General features: G+C 37.1%; 1 protein-coding gene across 8 annotated transcripts in view; it reads left to right on the top strand.

Moving 5' to 3' along the window:
* Nucleotides 1-26868, top strand: part of EXOC4 (exocyst complex component 4) — a 744112-nt gene that overhangs the window by 65926 nt on the left and 651318 nt on the right. For all 8 annotated transcript variants that reach the window (XM_038556467.1, XM_038556468.1, XM_038556469.1 and 5 more), the window contains exon 6: nt 13019-13262. In XM_038556467.1, the coding sequence (XP_038412395.1) occupies nt 13019-13262 (244 nt within the window). The remainder of the gene's footprint in view (nt 1-13018; nt 13263-26868) is intronic.

The raw sequence follows: 26868 nt of genomic DNA, 5'->3' as shown, positions 1-26868 counted from the left end.
GGGGCTTGTATAAATGAAGAAGATGTAAATTATGTAGAGAACTGCATAAAATGTTACTAAGTACACATACAAGTGTGAGGCTGATGAAATAAATACACTATAAAGGGCAGATATTTTCTTATTCTTAATGGACAGTAAGTCCTAAGAGTGTATTTGTGATGTGCCTTGCAAGTCAGCCTTATATGTAATAGTCATTTTCAGAAGGGAATTTAACATAGGCTTTTAAAACTCCCCTCTCATCTTGTGAAATAGTAGGATGGAGGATGTAATCCATTAGAACTGACATTTTTATAGAGGAGGTTCCAATAGGGAATCCCTGGATAGAACAGATCTGTCATTGGGGTGCCATAAATTAAGGTTGGAGGTGATTCCTGAGGACTTTCAGATTATTATTAAACAAGAATTTTGATTGTTTGCAAAGGAGTCATTTTTCAAACATCTTTACAGGTAGAGTTGTGAGTGACTTTTCTGTGAGATTTTCTATTATAGTTTCTATTATAGTATATAGTTACATGTTATAGTTTGCAAAACATATTCCATCATTCAACTGATGGCAGTGGTCCTATGAGGTAGTTATGGCAGGTACTGTTGTCATTATGATGATTATTTTTATAGCTATCATATTTCAGTCTGTTAAATACTTAAGTTATAAAAGTAGAGAACTGTGGATGTGTATGCATCATCCAATTAAAAATATTAATTACAAAATGTAAAATCAAGGCACAGATTGGCAGAAGCAAGAAACCCACTAAGAGAAAAATGATTAGCTTTCCTGAACATTAGTGAAGAGAAGAAATGCCATTTTAAAGAACTGTACAAATGATGGACAATTTACAGAAGAGTCAGTCCATATACATGGAAAGATTGGCATTTATCCAACAGAGGTTAAGCATCCAGAATATATAAAGAACCCCTATAAATCAATAAAAGAAGCTGCTAATAAGCAAAAAATATGCAAATGTAATATATTAAAAATAGGCACAAGTATGCATAAGCAACTGGTGTAGTAAATATATGAAAGCTTGCTTATACACTCTAGTTAATCAGGTATTATTTTTAAAACTCACTTTATATATATATTCCATCCACAGAGGTTGAGTGATTGGTCCAGGTTCACCAGATGGTAATTGTTGGAAGCTGGCCTCATGCTGTTCTCACTCTAAATAAGTAAGAGATGTATTTTGCAAGCCTTTCTCCTATTTCTCATCAGTCACAGTATTTTGTAATGTACAGGAAACTAATATCTAATTTAGATGTAGTAATTCAACTATAACTTAGGTAAAAGGATGGGAGAAGTGTGGAAAAAAGCCAATAATTGTAGTAAAATGTTGGTTTAAGCTTTTGGATTCCCAGTGTGTCCTTTTATTTGGCAAACTGCCTTTGGAACATTTTGACTGAGCAATTACTCCTGGGGTACACAGGCATTTCATTTGTGGCTTCTTTATTCATTTTATGCATGCTCCTGCTGGGATTGCTGTGACTATAACTATAATGAAACTGGACTTCTTACTTCCTTTCTTTTTGGTACTAGCATAGGTTAAGCAATAAAACCTAAAGAGAGCACAAATTAAATGATTTTTTTCTTTTGCTGCTTTTTTAATGTACATTTTCTTTTAATAAAGTCTTGTTCTGGGACTTAGTATTTTTCTAAAAAATTTAGGATTTGATATATAAATTCTCTCTACATGGAGTGAGAGCTATGAATCCTAACGTAAAAGGAGATGAATTTTTTCTTCTTGTAACTCACATGTCTAGAATAGTGAAAGTTCTCTAAAACAATATGATGCCTTGTAAGTTACTTCTGTCCTGAGGTTGGGACCTCCCTTGGAATTTTAAATCAGTTGTTCCTAAAGTATCCTTCATTTGCTATTAAATATCTTGGTTGATTTCTATGATTAATCATAAGTAGAGCTGAGGACTATATACAAAGGAGGCAAAATAGAATTAATAGTTCAGATACCTGTAAATGTAAAAATAAAGCAAGGCCAGAGTTTGTTAATTAAAATACATCTATTTATTAACTATGAATATTATATTCACACATTGGATGTGAATGTAGCCATCATCATGTATTAACTACCAATTAATAAATCTTAATATTTTTCCATATTTGGCTCTCTTTTTTTTTTTTTTTTTTTAAGATTTTATATATTCATGAGAGACAGAGAGAGAGAGAGGCAGAGACACAGGCAGAGGGAGAAGCAGGCTCCATGCAGGGAACCTGACATGGGACTCGATCCCAGGTCCCCAGGATCAGGCCCTGGACTGAAGGCGGTGCTAAACCACTGAGCCACCTGGGCTGCCCTTTGATTTAGATTCTTTTTTTTTTTTTTTTTTTAAATATTTTTTTAAATTTTTATTTATTTACGATAGTCACAGAGAGAGAAAGAGAGGCAGAGACACAGGCAGAGAGAAGCAGGCTTCATGCACCGGGAGCCCGACGTGGGAATCGATCCCGGGTCTCCAGGATCGCGCCCTAGGCCAAAGGCAGGCGCCAAACCGCTGCGCCACCCAGGGATCCCTGATTTAGATTCTTTAAAAAAAAATTTGCAGGTATAATTGAAGCCCCCAATGCATGTATTAATTATTTTCCTCAATTCCTTTCCTTTCTCTTTTACCCTAAAGGTCACTACTATTTTGAAAATGTTCCTATCTTTCCCCAGTATGTTTTCATACTTGTACTGTGTGTGTGTATATATATGTTGTATATTTGTAAATATAGAAACATCACATACTTTATATATTCATATATGTATTTGTATGTAAATGTTATAATGTGTATGTTTATATATATAAAGTATATTATTTTAGAGTTTAAATAAATTGTGTAGCCTAGTTTACATATTTACATGATTTTAAATCTTTTATTTTTTTTTTCAAAGATTTTATTTATTTATACATGAGAGACATATATAGAGAGAGAGGCGGAGACACAGGCAGAGGGAGAAGCAGGCTCCACAGAGGGAACCTGATGTGGGACCCGATCCTGGGTCTCCAGAACCCCACCCTGGGCCGAAGGCGGCACTAAACTGCTGAGCCACCGGGGCTGCCCAATATTTACTTGATTTTAATGATATAATATAAGTAGTTAATTATATCATATGTATCATTCTACTGCTTAGGTTTTATTTTTATTTATTTATTTTTAAAGATTTATTTATTTATTCATGAGAGACACAGAGAGAGAGGCAGAGACACAGAGGGAGAAGCAGGTTCCTCGCAGGGAGCCGAGTGTGGGACTCAATCCCCAGGACAGAGATCATGCCCTGAGCCGAAGTAGAGGCTCAACTGCTGAGCCACCCTTAAACTCAACATTGTAATCTGCATTTTCTTATGTTACAATGTAGCTCTAGTTTATTTGTTTTAACTACTTATAGTGTTTTATTATGCAATCGCAATTTATCCATTCTATAGGTAGACAAGTTACAAGTTTGCAATTTTTCATTATTAGGAACCTTATAGCAGTGAGTATTTTTGTACATACTTCTGTAGGACAGTTTCCCTGCCACTGATCTCTTGGGAATGGGTTGTAGATAAATCTGAGATACTGAACCCTTCAGCCTTTGGTATAGCCATTTGGATCTTGGGCCAGTTGAAATCTCTAGGCAAGTTCTCCTTAGCAACATGCAGCCACCTCCATTTATCCTAGTTGTGCTGGATAAGTACTATTATTTTCCATATGTGCCATGATGCCCCAAAGTGAGGAAGCCTTACTCTTGGGGTACCGTGTATGTTCTGTATGTATAGGAATGGGCATTTTGAACTTCACTTGCCAAACTAGCTAGCTAGCTATCTTTGCTTATTTTTTATTTATTTGTTTTTTTAGCGAGAGAGTTGGGGGAGGGGTAGAGAATCTTAAGTGGAATCCATCAACTGGGGACTCATAACCCTAACTTCAGCCAAAATCAAGAGTCAGATGATGAACTGACTGAGCCACCCAGATGCCCATGCCAGATAGCTTTTTAAAAGTGATTGTACCAATGTAGATTTCTCTCAACTGTGCATGAGCTTTTGTTTCTCCATTTATTGCCCTTAAATTTGGCGTTGTTAGACTTTTAATTTTTGCAAATGGATTTTCACAAATCCGACAGGCTTCGTGTTTGTATTTTTTTAGTTTGTTATTTTAGTTTGCATCTCTGAGGTTTCTAGTGGTGTAGAGAATTTTTCCATGTATATGAGCCATTTGGGTTTCTTGTAAATTGTTGTTTGCCAGGTTTTTATTAGGCCATTTCTTTTCTCTATTACTGTGTAAGAGAGTTAAGTGGATGCTAATCATTTTTCTGCTTTTCCACCCACCCCATATAGTTAATCAATTTCATTAGTTTCTGGTTTATTCTTCCTGCATTTCTTTTTAAAAAATAAGTATCTGTGTGTCTATTTTATACCTCTTTTCCACGAAGGGGAATTTTACGTTAGATACTCTCTTATATTTTCCTGTTTTCACTTGTCCTGGAAATCACTCCACTTCAGTTTATATAGATTGTTTTATTATTATTATTTTTAATGCTTGAATAGTTCTCCATTATGTTGATTTATCATAGTTCAATCACTCTCATGTGTGGGTATATGGGTTTATAGTATTTTGTCTTTATAAGTAGTGATGTGATGAATAACATTGTGCATATGTATTCTCATTGTTTTTGAAGGTGTATCCTTAGGGTAAGCAGCTAGAAGAGGGATAGCACAATCAAAAGAGAAGGCCATATGTATTATTATTTTTTTTTTTTGGTATTGCCAAATTCTCTAGAAGAGCTGTAACAGTTTGCATTGTACCATGAGTATGTGAGACTGCTTGTTTTCCCCACAGCCTTCCCAAATAATGTGGTGGTATACTTTTTCATTTATGCCCATTTGAGAGCATATCACATGGTATCACAATATTGTTTAATTTGCATTTCTCTTATTAGTCAGTTTGAACAATTTTCCTTATTTTTAAAGCCCATTTTAATTTTTTTGTGAATTGTCATTTATCCACTTTTTTCCTATTTTATCTTTAATTCTCTTACTGTGTTATGTTAATAGACTTCCCAATATTGAACTGATTTTTCACTCCCTAGAATAAATGTCTCTTGATGATGGTGTGTTACTTTCTCAATGTGGTGGTGAATTCTGTTTGCTAATATTTTACTTAGAATTTTTGCATCGATGTTTATAAATGATACTAGCCTACAGTCTAAGTCACATCAGATTAAGGCCTCAGTATAATAATTTGCTTCATAAAAGGAGTTGGGAAGTTTGTCTTCATTCTCAGTGCTCTAGAACAATTGATGGAACATTCTCTGATTCTCTGATGTTTGAAGGTTAGGGAATTTCCCTGTGAAAACATTTGGATCTGATATTTTAAAATATTTTTCCTCTTTATTAATATTCTCTATTTTTTTCCATAAATTGTTCTCTTTAAGCATTCTAGGATCTCTATTGGGATCAGTTTTAATAATCTGTGTTTTCCTAGGAAATTATTGATTTTGTTTAGTTTTTCAATTTTATTTATACAGAAATCTATGAAGTATTTTCTAATGATTTTACAATTTCCCCTTTTTTTCTTTTTATTTGCACTAACTCTCTTTTCTTGATCACAGTAGCTGGTGGTTTAGCTATTATCTTAGGTTTTTTTTGTTTTTTGTTTTGTTTTTTGTTTCTGTTTTTAATTTTTAAGAAATAACCAGTATTTTAATTATTGATTAGGGCAATTTTTCTGTTCTCTACCTCATTTTCTGCTTTTATCTTTATTTTCTTTTTTGTGCTTTCTTGTTTATTTTTTCTCCTGATCTAGACATTTGAGGTTATGTATTTTAATTCTTTCATTTTTATGGATAAAAGTGTTCAATTTCAGGATTTTTTTCTCATCACTTTAAATGTGCCCCATAGTCATTGGTATTTAATGTTTACATTATCATTTAAAAAATATTGTCTCATTTCATATAACACCCAGTGCTCATTACATCAAATGCCCTCCTTAATGCACATCACCCCTTTAGCCCACTCACCACCCATTTCCCCTCTCACAGCCTACAGTTTGTTTCCTATAGTTAAGAGTCTCTTATGGTTTGTTTCTCTCTCTCTGATTTCATCTTATTTTTCCTTCGTTTCTTCTATGTTCATCTGTTTGGTTTCATAAATTCCACGTATGAGTGAAATCATAGGGAATTTGTCTTTTTCTAACTGACTTGTTTCACTTAGCATAATGCCCTCTAGTTCTATTCATGTCATTGCAAATGGCAAGATTCATTCTTTTTGATGGCTGAATAATATTCCATTTTATATCATCTATCTATTTATATCTATATATATCTATATATATATATCCTGTGTTTTTTTTATCCATTCATCTGCTGATGAACATCTGGGCTTTTCCCATGGTTTGGCAGTTGTGGGCATTTTTGCTATAAACATTGGATGTGTGTGCCTCTTCAAATCACTATTTCTATATCCTTTGGATAAATACCTAGTAGTGCAATTGCTGGGTCATGGGTTACCTCTATTTTTAAATTTTCGAGGAACCTCCATACTGCTCTCCAGAGTAGCAGCACCAGTTTGCATTGTTTGCCCTTGTAAGTTGTGATCCTGTAGACCTTGAGGACTTTTTAACTTAGGAATTTAACAGTTTTAGTGGGATATATACCCTGGATTTTTTTTTTTTTTTTTTTTTGTGGTTAATTTTCCCAGATGCCCAATGGGCTCTTTCATATTGTAGATTCAATATATTTTTTTTTTTGCTTTATAATTTTTAAGTAGTCTGTTCTGTTATTTGTTTTTCTTCTAATATGTTACTTTTTTCTTTGCCTGTCTTTCATTTCTACTACTTTCTCTTCGGTCTTTGTATTTCTTTCTTTATATCCCTTTTATTCTCTGTTGGTTCCTTGAATTTCCTTAGTACCCTTAATGAGATACTCATTTGAGTCTGTTTTCTCTTGGACACTTTATAATTTATTCTTCCTATCTGAAATAATAGCCTTTTTCTTCCATATCTCTCCTGAGTTTAGTCCATTTTCTTATTATACCTTTCTTTTATTGGTCTGTGTCTGTTCTTAGCTTTAGGATTTCTGACTTAATGTGGCTTTTTGTATCCCCAAATTCTTGTTTGAATATATTGCTACCATCTGGAGTGTTGTCATCTAATTTCCTTGTGCTTCTTGGTGGTTGCAGGGAGTTTTCTTGTGTTAATGTGTGTTGGATGTTTCTGTATACCTTTATGCAAATTTGTTCATTTTTTTTCTTTTATGGATTTGGGGTATTTTATAGAATTCCTAACTCATTGGCTCCCTCTTCTGTCAGCATAGCAAAATCCTAATCCTTGAGTGTACTAATTGATTTGATGGTAAGAGAAGGTTGTTCTCAGAATTTTGACTCTTGTGGGATCCTGAATTTTCCCTTAATGCTTCTTTCTCCCTTCACCATCCAATAGCTAAAGGGTCTTTCTCTCTTTCTTTTGTCTTATTTCTCCCATAGAAGCTGGAGGTCTCAAATACTGCAATTTGTCTGATTTTAAACTCTCTTCTCTATAGTCCATGATCTCATCTTTTTTTGGATACTTTTTGAGTATTTTGAACTTTAGGGCGGACGTAGTCTTTTTTAGAGATAGTTTTGGATCAGTCACCAACCCCCATGTCTTTTCATAGTTTCTTCAATAGCCTGTTATTGCTTGTAACAAAGCCTTGTGTCAGAGTAGGGGTGGGACAGGAACCTGAGAGATTGTGTGCTGGTATTTGGTGTTCTTTTAATTTTTACTTACAGTTGTGAATTTTGGGCAATTTCTGTCTTTCAGGCTATCCTGAGGGTATGATTTCTAGGAGTTTTGTTTGTTTTTCTGGTTGTTCTATGTTGTTTTGGAGGAAATAAGGAGAAATGGGCACCTAAGCAACTACTATTGTCTCCAGCAATCCAGGAGTTCCTAAAGCTAGAAGTCCTAAAAGTACTTTTTTTTTTTTTTTTTTTTTTTTACTTTCTTGGGTATTTGTTTTTGGGCTTTGATGTCACATTACCTCATTTAATATACACAGTTGTGTAGATAATATTATTTCCATTTTACAGATGGAAAAATTGAGGTCCAGCAAGATTTAATGACTTGTGAGAGATTTACACAATGAGAATGTAGTAGAGTTGATAATCAAATTTAAAGTTGTATGATGCTCAGCTCTTGCTCTTTTTATAGGATCGTACTGTCTCTTTGAGCAATTGAACTTACAAGGCCTAACATATTATTGAATATTGATATAAACTGTCGATTTCTTTATGGGTTCCATGGGTCTTCTCTTATTCTGTATCCCTCTTAAAATTTTTAGTAACCACTTCTCTGCTGGTGGCTACTCCTTGACCTTTAAAGATGCATCCTTCTGGCTCCAAAAGAGAGAACTTATGTCAAGTGTTGTCCCAAGGGAAACTGAACATGTGTCAGTTTTGTTTGTTTTTATCGTATTAGTCTACCTTGCACTCCATCTTCCCCCTGAAACATACCATCATTTTCCCCATGACCCACTTTCTCTTATGGAAGGACCAGTGCATATTCATTGTGCTTTCAAATCTATCTCACTGCAATGTGGGGTTCATCTGTACCTCTGAGTTGAAACTGTTACTATGCTGAGGAAGGAAAAAAACCCCTAGCTTCATGTAAATGATAGCTCCAAGTAGCATTTGGCAGTAGCTTTTGGCAGCCTCCTTTCAGGAGTGGGGTGTTATATTGTCTGTAGTTTCCTTTAAAGTAATTTAATCTGCACCTTAAGGGTGCTTAGTTAACATTTTTGAAGTACCCTAATCAAGGAATCCACACTTCAGGGGTAGTTAGTTAACATTTGAAAGACCCTAATCAAGATTCTATACTCCAGGGGCAACCAGTGCATCAGATGCTGCTGTCTCCATCTGTACCAGTGGGTGCATTAATTAGAATAAAAGATGTTAGAAGTAATTTTTCATCGGTGAAACGAATGGTATTTAAAATATAGAGTTGACCAATTATCTCCACTGGGACATGAAGATAAGGATTTTGATAGGGCCAGAAGCCTACCTCGTTGGTCTAGAGCTTGATTTGGTCCTGTGCTCATAGCCCTTGACCGAGGATTTTATCAGCTCATCTGGCCAGTGGTGCAGGTGACCTCTCTGTAACACCCATGGGCCAGACCTTGCTTGCCTGCTTCTCCACACAGAGGTTGTTGGACACAGACTCTGGCCTCACTTATTTTTTCTATTCCTAGTCTACAGAAGTGTTACTCTCCATTTTGAACCAGACTATTTCTTTATAACTTCTTAGTTCATATTTTGTGTATAACTGTGTTTTGAGATTGGGTTATCTTGAGAATTTACAGTGCCATTTTGGCCAGAAACACAGAATTATTAAGTGGTAACTTCTTATTTTCTACTTGACAGTATCATCACTCTTCTGAGGACGGATTCCCATCTTTGGGGGCAGCACTGTGGATATGTAATTCTCTTGATACTTTATTGGGCTAATTAGGTTTGGTAATTTTTTTGAAGTCTCCTTACCATATTGGATTCTGTTCAACATGACACAGTTCTCCTGTTATATAGACATAATGTTCTTGAATACAGCATGTAAATGAAGTCATATATATAGGTCCAAATCATATACATCATATTTACCTACTTTAGTTTCCATGCATAGTATAAAGCATGATGTTTACCAGGAGTTTCTGTGGGAAACACTACCATTGTCTCTTAAAATTTCATGAACATGCATAAATGTTAAGTTAAATAGTAAAGCTTATTCAGTACAAAGTTAAAATGTATCACCAGGGTTCTTGTGCAAATTTGATGACCTGTGGTATGTATATAACCATGGCATGTGTTACTAATATTTTCTTACCAGATGTACCAAGAAAAGAAAGCAGTTATGGACTAGTCTCCGTTGCTTCCTGTACTCAGTGGGAAACAAATAGTTTTCTTTTATAGAACACTTAGCTGATTAAATGGATTATTCACTTCATCTGTCATTTTTTTAAATGGGCTATCTGTAATCTAGGTGCACATAATTACCTATAGGCCATGGAACCAGAGGATGTATAGGTTTGTTCTAAGGTAGTAGAATCATGGAATTTTGGAGCTTGAAAAGACTGGAGATACCATCTAGTTAATCATTTCATGAGTCCCAAAGTGTCTTGTTAAACCTTCATGAATCCATACTTAGCCTGAAACCACAGACACGATTTATATCTACTTAGGCATGTATATCTACACATCCATCTCTCTCTGCTTCCTTCCCTGTCTGTCTATGCGTATAATAAGGAACAATTGGAGCCAGTAGGATTTTAGTAGTAGTAATGAATAAGAACAAGAAAGTCAATATTTAGCACAGTCCTGCCAGTGAGGGTCTTCAAAACCAGGTTCAAGAAATCCTTGCTTGATAAGCCTCTTCAGAGCAAAAAAGGTCAGAGAGAACTGGGTAAGAGAGTACAGTATTTCTAATTATAAAGTGTTCTAAAACCTACACAGTGAGTACATATTATATCACTATAGATACAAGGGAAGGATTTGGTGTTTCGTCATTGGGAAGTATGTATGTTTTGTTCTAGTTGTGGTGTGAGACCCTTGAATAGCAGCTGCATTCTTTTTGTACAAGACTTTTTCCATAAAGCACCAATAATTCTATCTGACCTCATAGGGTTTTTGTGATTATTGGGCTAGTCTTCGTGGTTGATCATATTATCCTTTTAAATTGCCTTTTAATTTTCAGCTGGTGTAAGTGAAATAGATAATATAAATCAATTAATATTGGATCTGTTCAGTGTTTATGCTCTAGGTGATTTCAGGAGACAAACAGAAAGATAAGGTTCTAAACAAATGTGCCATTTGGGGCTGTGGCATTTTATTACTCATACTTTGCTTGTTATTTTTTTTAATAGCTCATCTATCATATTAGTACACATGTAAGTAGCTATATGCCACACCATCTTAGGGCCTCATTGATTTAAACTACATTTATTTCATCACCAATAGCTCCTGTAGCAGGTGGTTGCAACATGCAGGTGGCCCTTGGTTTGTGTCTGTTGGTGATTCATATGTGCTCTTTCGTGAAGATGATTTTCTCTCAGCTAAATTTCTATTACTTTTTTCCCTGCCTGAAGCTCTGCTTATAGTTGTGCTTCATTTTCCCTCTCTAACATGCTGAATTTAGAGGCTCCTTGGCTGCTAAGTATTTCTCTCTTCTCACTGCTGGGATTGGTTTTGCAGGATGCAGGAATTCTGTGGTCTGAAGTATCTAGTTCTTAATGTATAAAAACAAAACCAGTAACTAAAATGTCTATTCTTGGAATGTCACATTTGGAAATATCAAAACCTTTTTTTTTTTTATTTGCCATCAGAATTGTCATCTTCAGAGGCTTAAGCCACCTTGCTTCTACTCCCACTTGATTAGTATTAAAATGTATTAAATTAAATACCACATCATCAAATGTCCTCTGTGTTGCAAAGAAAATCCTAGGAATTTGGTCATTCTTGATATGCTTCTGTGTCTCCACATGGTTTTCTGCCTCATGGATAAGTACGTAGGGGACTTTTTCAGTGAAGATCGAGCTCATTGAAGTAATTATGTCCTGCATGTCCTTAACTTCTTTGGGCTCAGATTTAAGTACATTTTATGAGTTGGGAACAAAAAGAAAAGGGTATGAGGAGAATGGCCTGCATATCATGTGAAGTAGGGGTTTGGGAGACTTTATGCAGTGGTTACAAGGATTTACTCCATCATGAGATACTTTAATTCTTCCCTAATAAATAGATTGGAGTGGTGCTGAAAACCCTGGAGTGAACTCATAGTATCACTGAGCTTGAGTCTACTAAGTAGAATGGTATGCATTCTCTTTCAGGATATCACATATTTTAAAAACCTGCCAGTTATTTTGAAGAATAGAGAAGAGGGAAGATGGGGAAGGCTTTAACTATGTAGGATTCATTTTCCAGCTTTTACTCACTTTTGCTTTATTCTTTCTTAATCATTTTTAAAATGAGAGAATTATTTTGAGTATTTTGGGGTACATATCTCTGTGTGTGTGCATTAGTCTGAGGGGAAGGCATGTGGTGGTCAATAGATAGCAGAGATCTCAGATCCCTATCCCTCCTTTTCCCCAGCTCCTCACTGGGCGGTGGGAACCACTGTGCTAGGCTGTCCTCTTTCATTTCCAAACCAGGTGGTTTTGATGAAAGCTATAGTTAACAGATCTGCAGATACTTTTTTTTTTAAATTTTTATTTATTTATGATAGTCACCCAGAGAGAGAGAGAGAGAGGCAGAGACATAGGCAGAGGGAGAAGCAGGCTCCATGCACCGGGAGCCCGACGTGGGATTCGATCCCGGGTCTCCAGGATCGCGCCCTGGGCCAAAGGCAGGCGCCAAACCACTGCGCCACCCAGGGATCCCCTGCAGAGACTTTTGACACATAAAATTATTTCTCAGGAAACTAACATGAATTAGCAAGGCCTGTTTTCTGTAGACAGTATTATAGTAGATCTATGTTTAAAGAAAAATAGAAGGTGGTTCTTTTGTATTTATGAAAACTCTTCATTACTCTTTCCCTCAGAGTATTGTCTCACTTGCACATATCATTCTTCATTTTTCTATATCTTTAGTCATTTGTTTTAACTGATTTACCTTATTTAACTTACCTCTTTTTATCAAGTTACTTTCTTTTCTAACTACCAAATAAGAGTTTTGAGACTGTGGTCAGGCTCTTTAGAATTCTTCTGTAGCACTCAAGTATGGCATTTTATAAGCAGCAAATGCTTAATAAATGTCATGAACTGACTGGCTCATTGTAGAAGTGGCAGTCTGTGGGAAACTTTCTGTGGACATTTGCTTGTTTTTAATGGCTTCCACCTCTTATTATAACTGATGGGTATGATTCACGGAATATAACTTATTTTGTGATTCTTTGTTACTATGTGAATATAATTTAATTAAAAATTTAATTAAAAAATCTCTCGCTCCTTTAAGACGTAATCAAAGCTGTGATCTCATTTATTCAACTTGTTCTGTTTTTGAATCTTGTAATGGAACTTTTTTCTTTTTCTTACAGCAAGGGAGATAAACCTGCAGGACATTAAGGAGGATTTGGAATTGGATCCAGAGGAGAATAGCACCCTTTTTATGGGCATTCTCATCAAAGGACTGGCCAAACTGAAGAAGATTCCAGAGACAGTGAAGGCGATCAAAGAGCGCTTGGAGCAGGAGTTGCAGCAGATTGTGAAGAGGTCTACCACCCAGGTGGCAGACAGTGGCTATCAGAGGGGAGAGAGCCTCACTGTGGAGAACCAGCCAAGGTAACTGGCATGTGATGTGTTGTTTTGAGAACTCTACATTTTTTAGGATAGGGGTTAGGTGAACAACTTTTGTTGATGTTATTTCTTCAACTTGAGCTGCTAGAGCTGATACAAACTCAGATTGATGAAAATGGCTGAATAGGCATCATTCAGCTGGTTTTTGATGTAGTTGAGAAGCTTTAAAGCGTATTGTTCATACTCAAATGAAAAAAATGAAAAATGTATTGATTGAATATTAAATACTAAGCAGTACTCAAGTCATTTGCATATATTATCTCATTTAATTCTCACTACAACTTTATGAGCTACTTATCTAGTATCTACATTTTACAGTCCAGGAAACTGGGGCTCAGAAACTAATAATTAGTTCAAGGTGACAGAAAAAGTGACTGGCCTTGGAGTTGAATGCAGTATATAGTCTTTCTCTGTCCTGTGCTTGCTTCTTTAATGTGTGGTGATATTTACCAAAAAGATAGGTCGTTTCAGGAGTTCCTCTATCTATTTAAGATAGCTAATAGGATTTGGATTTCATAATTCTTGTTTCATAAGGGGAACCTAAAATTGTTCTATAGTCCTAACTCTGTCTTGACTCATACACTGAGAGATCATGTCTCCAAACATGGAGAAAATCCAAGATATACTCTACACAGATTCTGTTCCCTGCTCCTCTTCTCTGCTTCTGTCCCCCTCCATGTATACCAGGGCAGGAATTTGTTACAGTGTGAGGTAGGGAGAAACCACTGGAAACTACAACTTTGTGTGAGGACAAAGGGCAAAGTGGAGAAGGTCTTCTCAGTTGCTCCAAGAATGTAAGTTCCTGGGAGGTGCCAGATAGTATATAGAAGGGATAATAATCTCATGGACCTGTTGTTAAGGAAACTCTACTGTTTGTACTTAGGACTTAAAGAAATATTTTTTTAAAGAGCAAATAATAAATTTAAGGAGAAATCATAGCTTGCTTAGAATTCCCCAGACTTCAAATATTTTGGGAAAATTAATGTGTTCTATTTACATTTTCTGTATTTTGATATATCTAAATAACATTGATTTTGATTATACTTTAAAACTCGTCAAAAAAAAAAAAACCCGTCAAAAATAAATTCCCTTAAAAACTTCTTTAAAAAATGCAATTGATATGGGAACACGTGGGTGGCTCTTGGTTTCCACTCAGGTCATGATCTCATGGGTCATGGGATCGAGCCCCGCATCAGACTCAGGTCATGATCTCATGGGTCATAGGATTGAGCCCCACATCAGACCACACTCATTGGGGATTCTGCTTGAGGGTTCTCTCCCTCTCCCCCTCCTCTCTCTCTCTCTCTCTCTCTCAAATAAATAAGTCTTAAAAAAAATGCTGTTGGTGAAGAAACCATCTTCCACCCATCTCCTGCCATAGACCATTTCAAAGAATGTATTTTGATGTTTTGGAGTCAAGCAGACCTGATTTTGAATGCCAGCGCTGTAATCTGAAGAAGATAACCCATGTCTTAGAGGGTTGCTTGCACTAGATGAGGTCATGTGATTAGAATTTAGTAAAGTAGCGCCAGGAAGAACGATTACATGCATAAGTATATATGAATACACACTTTTTATTTTTTTATTTTTGCTTCCTTCTTGAACTTCCATGTTCTTTGATCACTTACATTGTCATCTAGAGAGGCTGGGGAATGGTTCTAAATTGAACTTTGCTTTTCTTCTTTCTTTGCCTGGTGCCTGCATTTCCGTGAAGACCTTTTGCCTCCTTACTAATGAATACTCCAAAATTCTGGCTTGCTATTTGCCCTGTTGCTGCAAGTCCCTAGATGAATACACTGAACTTTCATAGGGAAATAACATGACTGTAGTGTATATTGGAAATAAAACGAAAGGGCACGGATCAATAACTTTTCTGCAAATCTCATTACAGTACCCTTAAAAGCAATGTGTCTTTCATAGAATCTTGACCCCTTCCTCTTCCATTCCCTAAGCCCCTTCCACAATTCACAAGTGGAAATTACAGCTGTAGAAGTAGAAATTCAGCATAGTGCCCGAGGAAATAATAAATGTTTCTCTATGAGGAATGAGTTAGTAGAAGGGTTCCCCCCCAAACCCTCCTTTAAGCCTTTTTGTTGTTGTTGGTAGGTAGAGCTTTTGTAGGCAGGATGTGTTGCATATTGGCAAGTGAACAAACTGTTTGTCTTGGTTTCAGGTGTATGGCATGATCCCATTTTATAACATGTATGAATCTGAAAAATTGGGCCCAGACTATTATGAGATAAAATAGACCAGAGAAAGCAAATACTTAGAGTGAACCACTCTTCTTGAAGATCAAAGATTAAAGTCTTGAGCTGGGATTCCAAATGACTGATAATTTTGAACTAGGCTGTGGTGGCTCTGTGCTTGAAAGCTTTAAAATGCTTTAAAACTCACAAATTAATGACCTTGGAAGTGTCATTCAAGAGTGATTGGCATTGTTGCTTCTAGAGGCTGAAAATTTTAGAAGGGATATTGTCAGATTATCCCTTGAAGCTTATATAGTATTTTGTGTTCATCAAACTGTACTGGGATATGTTACTGGCATTTATTTTAGAAAGAAGTCAAGTCACAATACTTTATATTATTTATCATTCATGGAATCTTATGATAAAGTACAAGAATCTGTTTTTCTTAAAGTTGGAGTGTAGGCAAAAAGAACCATAAATTCTTTTTTCCACCCCAAATGCACCTTCTTTCCCTCACCCCCCCAGTGAAATAACCTCTTCTAAATCATTAGCATATAAATACTGCTCTGAGGCAAGATACCAGTACTGTAACTTTCCTTAAAAGTTTCATTGTTCAGCATCATCTTATTAAATATATTCTGGTTGTGATGCATTGCAGGACTGTTTCATTTGTCTTTATGTAAAGAGAATTAATGTGGTGTGCTATTTTGCTAGAAAAGAAGGAACCAGGCTAGTGAATTGTCATACTTCACTTCCTGCAGAGCCAGAATACTTCTGTAGCCAGTTTTTAAAAATCACTTTGGTGACCCACTTATTTTTTTTTATCTCCTCCCACCTCTCTCCCAACTATCAGTTGTCTATTTATAGGAGAGATAGTCTTGCTGTTCATTCATAATCTATGAAGTGTCTATAAACCTCTGCTTACTATTAAAAATATTCAATTATTGTTGCCAACTCGGTATAAACATTAGAGCAGCATGTGCTTTGCTAATCTCCCAGAACCTCCTGCTACCCATAATTTCCTCAGAAAGACAGGCAGTGTCTTCAATTTCAGATGGCTAATGTGGTCTGCAGTCTGGGCAGCTCATTACCAATTTCTTCATCTGCTGCTGCCTAATTACTGATTCTTTCCCAAAATCTAGCTCATGAGCATTTCATACCATTTTTGTGTCCAAGAAGCTGGAAGAAGAAGTTCTGTAATAATCAACAAATAGGAAAAGCATGAGGAAGAGGCAAAAGAAAGAAAATCCTTTCAAGGTGCAATGTCAAAAATATGGAAGAGAGAGCAATGGGAGAAAAGATAGTGATTGGCATGTGTGAGGCACCTCTTCCATCTATTTGAAAATGGGCCTGTTTAAATGTGGAGGTAGCAAATCATTGCAAGAGGAGGTGCTAGAGAGCCACTCTGCTTTGGTAGAACTGCAGGTCTTGGAGAGGGCAGACCAGATTGAATGCGATGAAGCCATGGCTGCTATGGAAACCTCTTTTCCTTTTGGAAAGAGATCATTTTGCCATGTTCCTTCATCTTTGTTAGGAATGAAGGGAGATTAAATGTCTGATCTAAGAAGCAGGGAACATTACATGTTCTGTGCTCACTGGGATATTAAAGATTTGTGGGAAACAAAGGAGAGAAATATGCTTTGATGTTAAATGTAGTTGTGTTTGGATAATGTAAATTTTTCTTTCTTTATTTTGTAACTGTTACTAAGTTCTGGTGAAAAGTAGATTCATTGTTTAAGAATTAAAGTACTGAAGTTATTTCAAACAGAAGAAATCATTGAAAATTAAATGCCAGTTGGGGGTATCAGTATGGAAAAATATACCTGTTTGGAGACCAACAGGATCATGACCATTAGATTACCTTCTATGATCTGTGTCTGTGTATGTTTGGTTATCCTCTAACTGCTCCTAGAACAGAAGCCCTGAGAGAGAATGATTTTGCCTTGCTTGGCACCCTATCTCCAGAATGTGGCATACTGCCCACCTGACCGCTAGTGAATATTTGTTGAATGGAAGAATGGATTCCACATACACTGAATATCTACCATGGACCAGACACTGGGCTGAAACACAAATAAGACATAGTTCCTCTCCTTATAGAGTTTAAAGTCTAGAGGGGAAGACAGGCATTGATCAAAGAACTTTTCAATATGTATATTACTACAAATTGTGTTAAGTACTATAGAGGAAAAACAAAGTGTGCCATGAGAGCATATAATCAATCACTGACACTTGATTGGGCCTGGGTAAGTGAGCATTGATGTGTTTCCTGTGTTAGTGTTTTTATAAAGTGAGGCAGCTGCTACATTTTATAATAGTTGTTATCAATCTCTGTTCATCTGATAACACCTACCAGTTGCACTTCTTGCCATGCAGTTAGTCAAGCTAACTGCAAGAGGAAAGCTTCTAGGTTCTCAATAGACCATTTACAGTTTGTGCTGACCTCTGTGCTTGATAAGATTTTGATAAGTATTGCCCATTGTGCTTTTTCTAGTACCAAGTTTTCATGTCATCACTAATGTTTGAGGGCTTCTATGTTCCCTTGCCAACAGATTGTATTAGCAAACATTTTTATCTTTGCCAATCTAATAGCTGAGAATGGTATTACCATGGTGGTTTTGATTTGCATTTTTTTCTTTCGTTAATATGAGTAAGGTTAAGCTTTTGTGTAAGAACATAATTTGTTATGATTCCTGGGTATAACTTCAAAATAATCTGGATTGAGAGTGGGTAGAGATATAGATAAAATAATATTAGCCATAAATTATACTGAAGCAGGGTAATAGGTATGGTTTATTATCCTATTCTTGTCCTTTTTAAAATTCGAAATTTTCAATAATACAGGGTTCAAATAATGTTTATTTCCTTTTCAGTGAACTATCTACTTTCCTGGTATATTTGGGGTTTTTAAAATTGCTTTATAGGAACTCTTTATTAAGAAAATTAATTCCTTGGGATTTATTTAATAATTTCCTCTCATTTTTTCTCTTTTGACTTTGTTTATGATCTATGATCCTACTATCCTAAATACTTTGCTCTCGATCTCGTCTGATCTTCAGAAGCTAAGCAGGGTTGGGCCTGGTTAGTACTTGGATGGGAGACTTTGTTTATGATGTCTGGCATATATTTTGATTATAGTTTTTGTTGTTATGAAGCTATATTTATCAAGCTTTCTTTCATAGCTTCTGAGTTTTGTGTCATACTTAGGTCTTTTCTACTCTTAGACTGTAAATAAAATTTCTCAACTTTTTTCAAGGATTTATATAGTCTCATTTTTAATATTTATGTCTTTGATATATCTAGAATCTCAAGGAGTGGCCATACCACTTTTAAACAGATGTAGCACTGAACTGTATTACAGCGGGCTGTATGCCCCTTTCATTTCTGCCTCCTATGTATCTACCTCATAGTTTATTGTCAGTGTTAGCTGAATGCTTGCTGAATCATTCTAATGCTGAATCATTTACTTTATAGTTATTTTTTTTTCAAGGTTGGTATTTGTCTCATTTCATAAAACTTTTTTTTTCCTGGTTTGTCAGTCAGCGAAGGCTGGTAGGTTTGCAGAAATCATTGAATTACTGCTATAAAAGTTGAAAAAAATAAGCTTTAAGGATATTTTTAAAACTCAGAGTCCAGAACTTGGAATAGGGCATATTGATAAAATAGGGCATTCTTACAAAGTGGTTCTATGAGTCAGTCTAAAGGCTCAGTCCCCAAGATTAGTTTTGTAGTACAAATGCAGTGTTTATGAAAAGACAAATAAATGAAACACTTCCCTTTTTTTTTTTTTAAAGACCTGTGGCTGGACTCAGGGATGTGTGTCTTTTTCAAATAAGTAGCATTTCCTTTCATTTTTTTCTTTTTCTATTAGTTTTCCTTCTCCTAAGTCTCTGAAATGTAGGATTTTGTGAGATTGGTTGTTTTATTTGACCAAAAAGTCACTTAGGAGCAGCTTTGAAGCAAGGTCAAGCAGTTGTCCTTGTGGCTTCTTGTAGCCATTCCCAAGCACTGCATGTAGCACCTGGACATGCTTGGAATCAGGGAGGGCCTTGATGTAATTTAGATGAGTAGTTAATTCAAATCAAAGCAAGTGGGAAGCAAGTAAATTTAACTTCAGTGATTATGATATCATTTGATTAAATCTCTACTTTTGATTACACATATCAGTGAGAACATGCTTTAAATACACTCAACTGTTAAATACTGAAGGGTACGAATAGGATGAACCAACGACATACAGAAGAAATTCCACTACTTTCAACTAGAACATATCCCCTGCAGCTTTATTGTAGTATTTTTAGAACAAATGAAAGGAGTTGATTCTTCACATGTGGGATTTAATATACCAGTTGTTAACTAAAACATAAAATTTATTACCATGGAAGGTAGTACAGGTTCCAAATCTATGGATGTCCTAGTAAGAATCAATAAATTAATTGGCAAGAGCTTCATAACACATCCAGTGAAGTAGTAATGTTAGTAATGTTCTTTACTCTCTTGTAAACGTGAAATTGGACAGCTGTCTTTCTGATTCTGTATTGTTCTAAGGTTAGAGTCTTCAGAGAAAGGGTGTTTGGCTAAACAGGACAGGTCTAAATATACAGTGTATAAATCTTCACTTATATTTGTCAGAGTTAAAAACACAGCACTCACACAACAAAACCTGCTTTTGAATTCTTTTATTTTGCATGGTATCGGAGGTTTGAATTAGAGATCATAGATCATACGAGTTAAAGGAATGGCGGATAAAATCTGTTTCATAGGTTATTGATAACATTCAAGTGTGAGCCTTCATGCTGCATCGGGTTCCCTTCTCAATTTGGCAGATAGTGGGAGCTATCTTAGGTGTTTTTTTTCTGTGCAAATCTTGGTGTTAGACCTAGAAAGTATTCTACATTCAAACTGACATTAGTTTTATTGTACAAACACACAAATAACAAACTTGTGTCAAATGACAAGCTTCCCCTGCTGATGTTTAGGGTTGTGTTAGATGGGATTAAAGCATCGTCATGTGTGTCTTAGACTGTATTTCATACCATAGAGGCTCTTCTAACTCCTCTCCCATTCCATTATCACACTCTCTAATCAGACTGGACTGTGAGTATGTAAAAGGGGGCTTAACTTTGTGTTTGCAGCCTGATCGAGGGTTGGGCACATAGTAAATGCCCAAGAAGTTTAATGAATGAGTAAGAAAAAGATGCTAAGAAGGTAATTTTATAATAAGAGGAAGTGAGTTTTAAAAAAATATCTGCATACTTACAGTAGCCGGGTCTAAAGATCAGCCGTTTGAAAGTTAGAAATGGAGGGGTGATTAAATTGGAATCTCTGGGTGCAGGGCCTACAGGAGTCAATTCCTTAGGTAATTCTCATGCATGTCAATGTTTGTGAATACAGACATCACAGAGTTTTCTACTTTTGTAGCATTTAGGCTTTGCAAAGCAGTTTGTCATCTGGTACCTCACCTGAGGGAGCCTCACTTTTGGCCTCGTCACAGGTACGGGCATTATTATAAACCCCAGATGTACTCAGGGAAATGTGAAAGCCAAGATAATTTGACAGTTCACAACGCTTGGTGGTGGTGGAATCAAGAGTAGAAGTAGTCTCTTTCCATCATGTATCTTTGCCTTCTGTCTTACGTAAAAATGACACTCCTAACTCCTGGTCTGGGCCTGGGCCTGGTTTTGTTTTTCCACTGGAGAAGGACAGTATTTGCACTGACATATCCATTCTTTTACTTAGACTCCCCACATTGTGATCAATGACAGGCCTCTCAGAGATAGCTGGACATGTTAAGAAATGTGATCAGCAGCCACAGAGTAAATAAATCTTAATTAGCTCACCTGAGAATTAAACTGATGACTTAGATACCTAAGCAGTTTCCCTAGAGACCCAACACATTCTTGTACTAAAAATACATATCTAACATCTTTAGTTATCTCTGAGAAGTGGATTTATGGATAATTTTTCTAATGTTCCACTATGATGAAATATTATTTTGAGATGGGGAAGAGGCATTTCCCCCCCTAGCTTTGGTGAGGTATAATTGACATATAGCATTACACAAGTTTAAGGTGTAGAACATGTTGATTGGATGCTCTCATATATTGCAAAATGATTACTGTCTGTAGCATTAGCTAATAACTGCACCACATCAATTAATTACCATTAATTTTTGTTGTGGTGAGAACTTAAGATCTACTCTTAGCTACCTTCAAGTCTATAATATGGTATTATCACGCTGAACATTACCCAGGCTTATTTGTCTTATAACTGAAAGTTTGTTTAGTTTGACCAGCTCTGCATTTTCTCCACCTCCAGCCCCTGGCAACCACCATTCTAGTCTGTTTCTTTGAGTTTGGCTTTTTTAGATTCCATGTGTGTGAGAACATACAGTATTTGCTTGACTTATTTCACCTACCCTGATACCCTTAGGTTTCATCCGTGTTGTCACAAATGACAAGATGTCCCTCTTTCTTGTGGCTAAATCGTATTCCATGGTACGTTGATATACGTGTGTGTGTGTGTGTGTGTGTGTGTGTGTGTGTGTGTACATGTGTATATATACACGTGCATATGTACCACATTTTCTTTATCCATTCTTCCACTGATGGGCACTTGTTTTCCTATTTTAGCTCTTACGAGCAATGAACATGAGAGCTCAGAATCTTTTTGAGGTCCTTTTTCATTTATTTTGGAATATATACCCAGATGTGGGATTGCTAGATCATATGGTAGTTGCATTTTTAATTTATTGAGGGACCCCCCCCCCCCACTATTTTTCATAGGGGCTGTACCAGTTAACATTGCCAACCAACCAGAGCACAAGGATTCCCTTCTCTCCATGTCCTTGCCAACACTTGTTTTTTGTCATTTGGTGATAGGCGCTCTAACAGGTGTGAGGTTGTATCTCATTTTGGTTTTGATTTCCATTTCCCTGATAATGAGTGATGCTGAGCACCATTTTCTGTACCTTTTGGCCATTTGTATATCTTCTTTGGAAAAATGTCTTCTTTAGTTCTCTGCCTAGTTTTTAAATTAGATTGTGTGTATGTGCCTTTTTGTTATTCCTGAATTGTGTGAGTTCTTTATATATTTTACATATTAACTCTTTATCAGATGTATCATTTACAAATACATATATTTTTTTAAGATTTTGTTTGAGACAGAATGCCCAAGTGCATGAGCGAGTAGAAAGGTGTAGAGGCAAAGGGAGAGGGGGACGCTGACTGGGGATCCTGACATGGGGCTTGATCCCAGGACCCCAAGATCAGGACCTGAGCTGAAGTCAGATACTTAACTGACTGAGCCACCCGGGCACCCCTGTCATTTACAAACATTTTGTTCCATTTTGTGGGTTGCTTCTCATTTTATTGATGGTTTCCTTTGCTGTGCTGAAGCTTTTTAATTTGATGCAGCCTCACTTGTTGGTTTTGCTTTTGCTGCCTTTGCTTTTGGTGTCAACTCCAAAAAATTATTGCCAAGTCTGATATCGAGGATCTTACCTCTGTTTTCTTCTAAGAGTTTTGTGGTTTCAGGTCTACATTCGAGTCCTTTACCCATTTAGAGTTGACTTTTGTCTATGGTGTGAGATCGTGATCCGGCTTCACTCTTCTGCATGTGGCTTCTAGTATTCCCAGCACCTTCCCAGGTTATCCTGGGAAAGACATTTGAAAGAATGATACTAATACTTTAAAAGGGGGGATCCCTGGGTGGCGCAGCGGTTTGGCGCCTGCCTTTGGCCCGGGGCGCGATCCTGGAGACCCGGGATCGAATCCCACATCAGGCTCCCTGCATGGAGCCTGCTTCTCCCTCTGCCTGTGTCTCTGCCTCTCTCTCTCTCTGTGTGACTATCATGAATAAATAAATAAAATATTTAAAAAAAATATATTCAAATACTTTAAAAGGAAGAAGGCCTGGGTCTGTTTTCTAATTTTAGTCACTAGTTTGCCATCCATTAGAATTAAAAACTCACTGGGTCATCTACCCAGCATTCAGGAACTGAGCATGAGAGGCTGACTTGGCAAGTTGGGAAGTGACACAGAAAGAAAGTTACCCAGCGCCCGTTTCAGTGAGCTTTTATTTTTGCTCTGTTTCTTTCTACATTGCTAATAGTTTTTTCCTGTTCTTTTCATCATGCAGATGGAGAATTAGTCAGCATTCCTCAAATAGTAACTTCTTTTTACATGAAGATTGTTATTAATAAGTGGCAAAACTTATCTCTGCCCCCTTGAAAAGTAGGTGTTAGATAACCCTGAAGATTAAATGGGATCTCTGTCCTGTTTGAAATGAAAAATACTAGCTCAGCCAGGCTTAATATGAAACCATGTATGTAAGGTAGAGACATGTAAAGCTAAGACCACTTTGATAGGAAATAATTGATGATTGATTTCCTTTAATTTTTCATGTAAGACCCAAGCTCATAGTTCAGTGTTTTCTTATCTCTTAGAGCATAGTCTGTGGTTTTTGCCATTATCTGTCAGTGGAGAAATGGAGAACCCTGATATTAAAGTCTCAGCAGATAAGTAGTAAAACGGAACTGATTTTCTACTTTGTGTGTGTGTCTTTGCCTCGTGACCAACTAAGGCAGTTTCTTGGCTGCAAACCTGGGTTTTCCAGCCAAATGACTAATTCAGGGTTCCCTGGATGTTAAATTTAGATTCAGATAGTCATATCTCACCTTAAATATTGAACATTTTTCACAGCTTGATGATACAACTTTATACCATATACACTCCTTGTCCAACCTTGTACCTGTTCCTCAACATTTTCTTCTTCTGTTTCTTGAAGATGAGACAGATTGGGGAGCTGCAAGTGGGAAGTTAGTAGAAGATCTGGAAAATAAGTAACATTTAACTTATACAAGGGCTGTTTTCAAAACTTGCTAGGTAATTGGATGTATGTTTAAAGAACAAATTCTTCAATTTGACCTTTCCGTGGTTGTTTTTTTCTTTTTTCCACACCAAGTAGATTTTACTACAGTATTATTAAAGTTAGCTCTAAGTGCTTGTATCTTTCAGCTTGAACTATACTTTTGATTTTCATGTTAAGGTTGATAAGGTTATGTGTTTGAGAGGATAGTTATCTGTGAAATATGTTTTTATTATGGGCTTCTAAAACCAGGAGATTATAATATATAACAGATTTTTTCACCTTATTATCAATAACCAGGCTTATATCTCTCCCATCTGCTGGAGCTCAATTTTTCTTTTTCTTTTCTTTTTTTCTTTTTTTTAAAGATTTTATTTATTTATGAGAGAGAGAGGCAGAGACATAGGCAGAGGGAGAGGCAGGCTCTTCAAGGGGAGCCTGATGCAGGACTCGATCCCAGGACCTTGGCATCATGACCTGAGCCAAAGGCAGATGCTGAACCATTGAGCTACCCAGGTGGCTCATTTTTTCATTCTGTCAACTAGTATTTATTGGCTATCATCATATGCTGAACATTATGACAAATACTGGAATAGAGTGATAAGTTGGACACAGTTCCTTACCCTTAATGAATATATGGTCTAGAGAGGTAGAGGCAAGGACTGGAGGAAAGCACACCAGTGGAGGGCTGTTTTAGTGGGTGATATGGCCTGAATTAGCAGAGTAACCAGGCAATGGGGGGAAGCAGTCCATCTGCAAGATAGTAAAGAGGTAGAAGTAGAGGAACATGGTGACTGATTGATTGGACTTGAGTAGGGAAGGGAGGTGGAGGTGATTTGCTGGGACAAGTGGTACCATTCACTGCTGTAGGGACCATGGAGGAGTAGGTTTGGGGAGTGATAGGATGAGTTCTGTTTAAGTCCTGTGAGGTTTGAGGTCCAGAGCTCAGGAGAGTGGTCCGGCCAGAGAATACATGTAGGAGTCATTCGTGGGTGGAATGTTGAAGACTGCTGAGTGAGCTCACCAGAGAGAGTATGACGATTGGGAAGAGAATTCACAGCATTCCAGGAACGGGCTGAGGAAGAGGTTCCTGAGGAGCCACCAGAGAGGTAGAAGGAAAGCTGAAGAGTTTAGGGTTGTGGACCAGTGGGACCAGTGGCAGTGTTCCAAGGAGGATTGAGTAGTCAGTAGAAACAAGTGCCTGTACTTATTTAAATAAGGGCCAAAGAGTGTCTTCTAGATGGAAGAAGATGACTGTTGGAGACTTTTGCAAGAGTTGTTTTAGTAGAATACCAGGGGTAAAAACTCGTTTACAGTGTGAAGGTAGAGTCAGTATAGAAAGTTCTATTGAAAATATTTCCAGCCTTGGTTTCCATGGCATTGGACTACACTGATATGTCTTTGGTCTCCCTTCCTCCTACCTACCTACCTTTTTCTTTTCCCTTTCTTTTCCTTTAACTTTTCCTTTTTTCTAAAGATTTATTTATTTATTTGAGAAAGAGGAGCACATGAGAGCAGGGGGAGGGGCAGAGGGAGAAGGAGACTCTGAGGCAGGCTTCCTGCCAAGCACAGAGCTCAACCTCCCTACCCTGAGATCTTCACCTGAGCTGAAACCAAGAGTTAGAAGCTTAATCACATGAGCCACCCAGGCTCCTCCCAGCCTCTTTTTATAAAAACGACTTCCTTTTTTCCTAATACCCCTTAAAGGGAACATCCTTTAAAATTGGGGCCTTTGTTTGAACCTTATCTACATTATAGTTGTAGTTTCCTTGTCTATGATATGGGGTTAAAAGCCATACCTTCCTCAAAGATTTAAATGAGATAATCCAAGTAAAGCACCTCACACAGGGCCTGGCTTGTACTCAGTGTGGCTGCTCTTGGTGCAGTGGTCTTTGTTGGAGTCCATGTCCTCTTCCTCCTCCTATGTCAGCCCTACCATTTTAGAGCCCTCTCCTTCATTCTGACAGCTTGAGCCACCAGCCTCGTGCTGAGGACCCCAGGTCAGTGTCTCTGATCCTAGACTTCTCCTAATATTGCAGTCACCCTGCATTGCTCATTCATTGTCTTATGAACTCAGGCACACACAGAATTTGACAGTTTCCTCCATTCTAGGCATTGGGCCTTGTGTTGGGGGAGACATGCGGTTACAAGGAAGCATAAACCACACACCCTGTCCTTACTTTCTGGCCCAGGAGGCCATGCATGCTTATCACCACTCAAAGGGGCCACAGTGAGCTTCTGGGTTTTTTTTGGAGGGAGTGTAGAATCCCAGAGGAATGAAGGAATTGGCTCTTACTCTGTCAGTTAGGCCTCCATCAGTTAGCAGTGACAGACCCCAAATCCAACTAAATTAAAGTGGGAGTTTTCCAGAAATGATGCTGGTGTATCTGACCAACGGAGGGGCTTTACTAACCAAACTGTAAGAATGACAGATGGGGCTGAGCCATGGAGACATCTGGAGCATCTCCTGTGACTTTCCCACACACCCTTTCAGATGGTAACTCTTACAGGTACAGAAAACAATTCACTGTTGTTTC

The sequence above is a fragment of the Canis lupus genome, chromosome 14 (genome assembly GCF_011100685.1).
Source record: "Canis lupus familiaris isolate Mischka breed German Shepherd chromosome 14, alternate assembly UU_Cfam_GSD_1.0, whole genome shotgun sequence".
In the NCBI taxonomy this organism is placed as follows: domain Eukaryota; kingdom Metazoa; phylum Chordata; class Mammalia; order Carnivora; family Canidae; genus Canis; species Canis lupus.
This window is presented reverse-complemented; position numbering and strand designations above follow the sequence as displayed.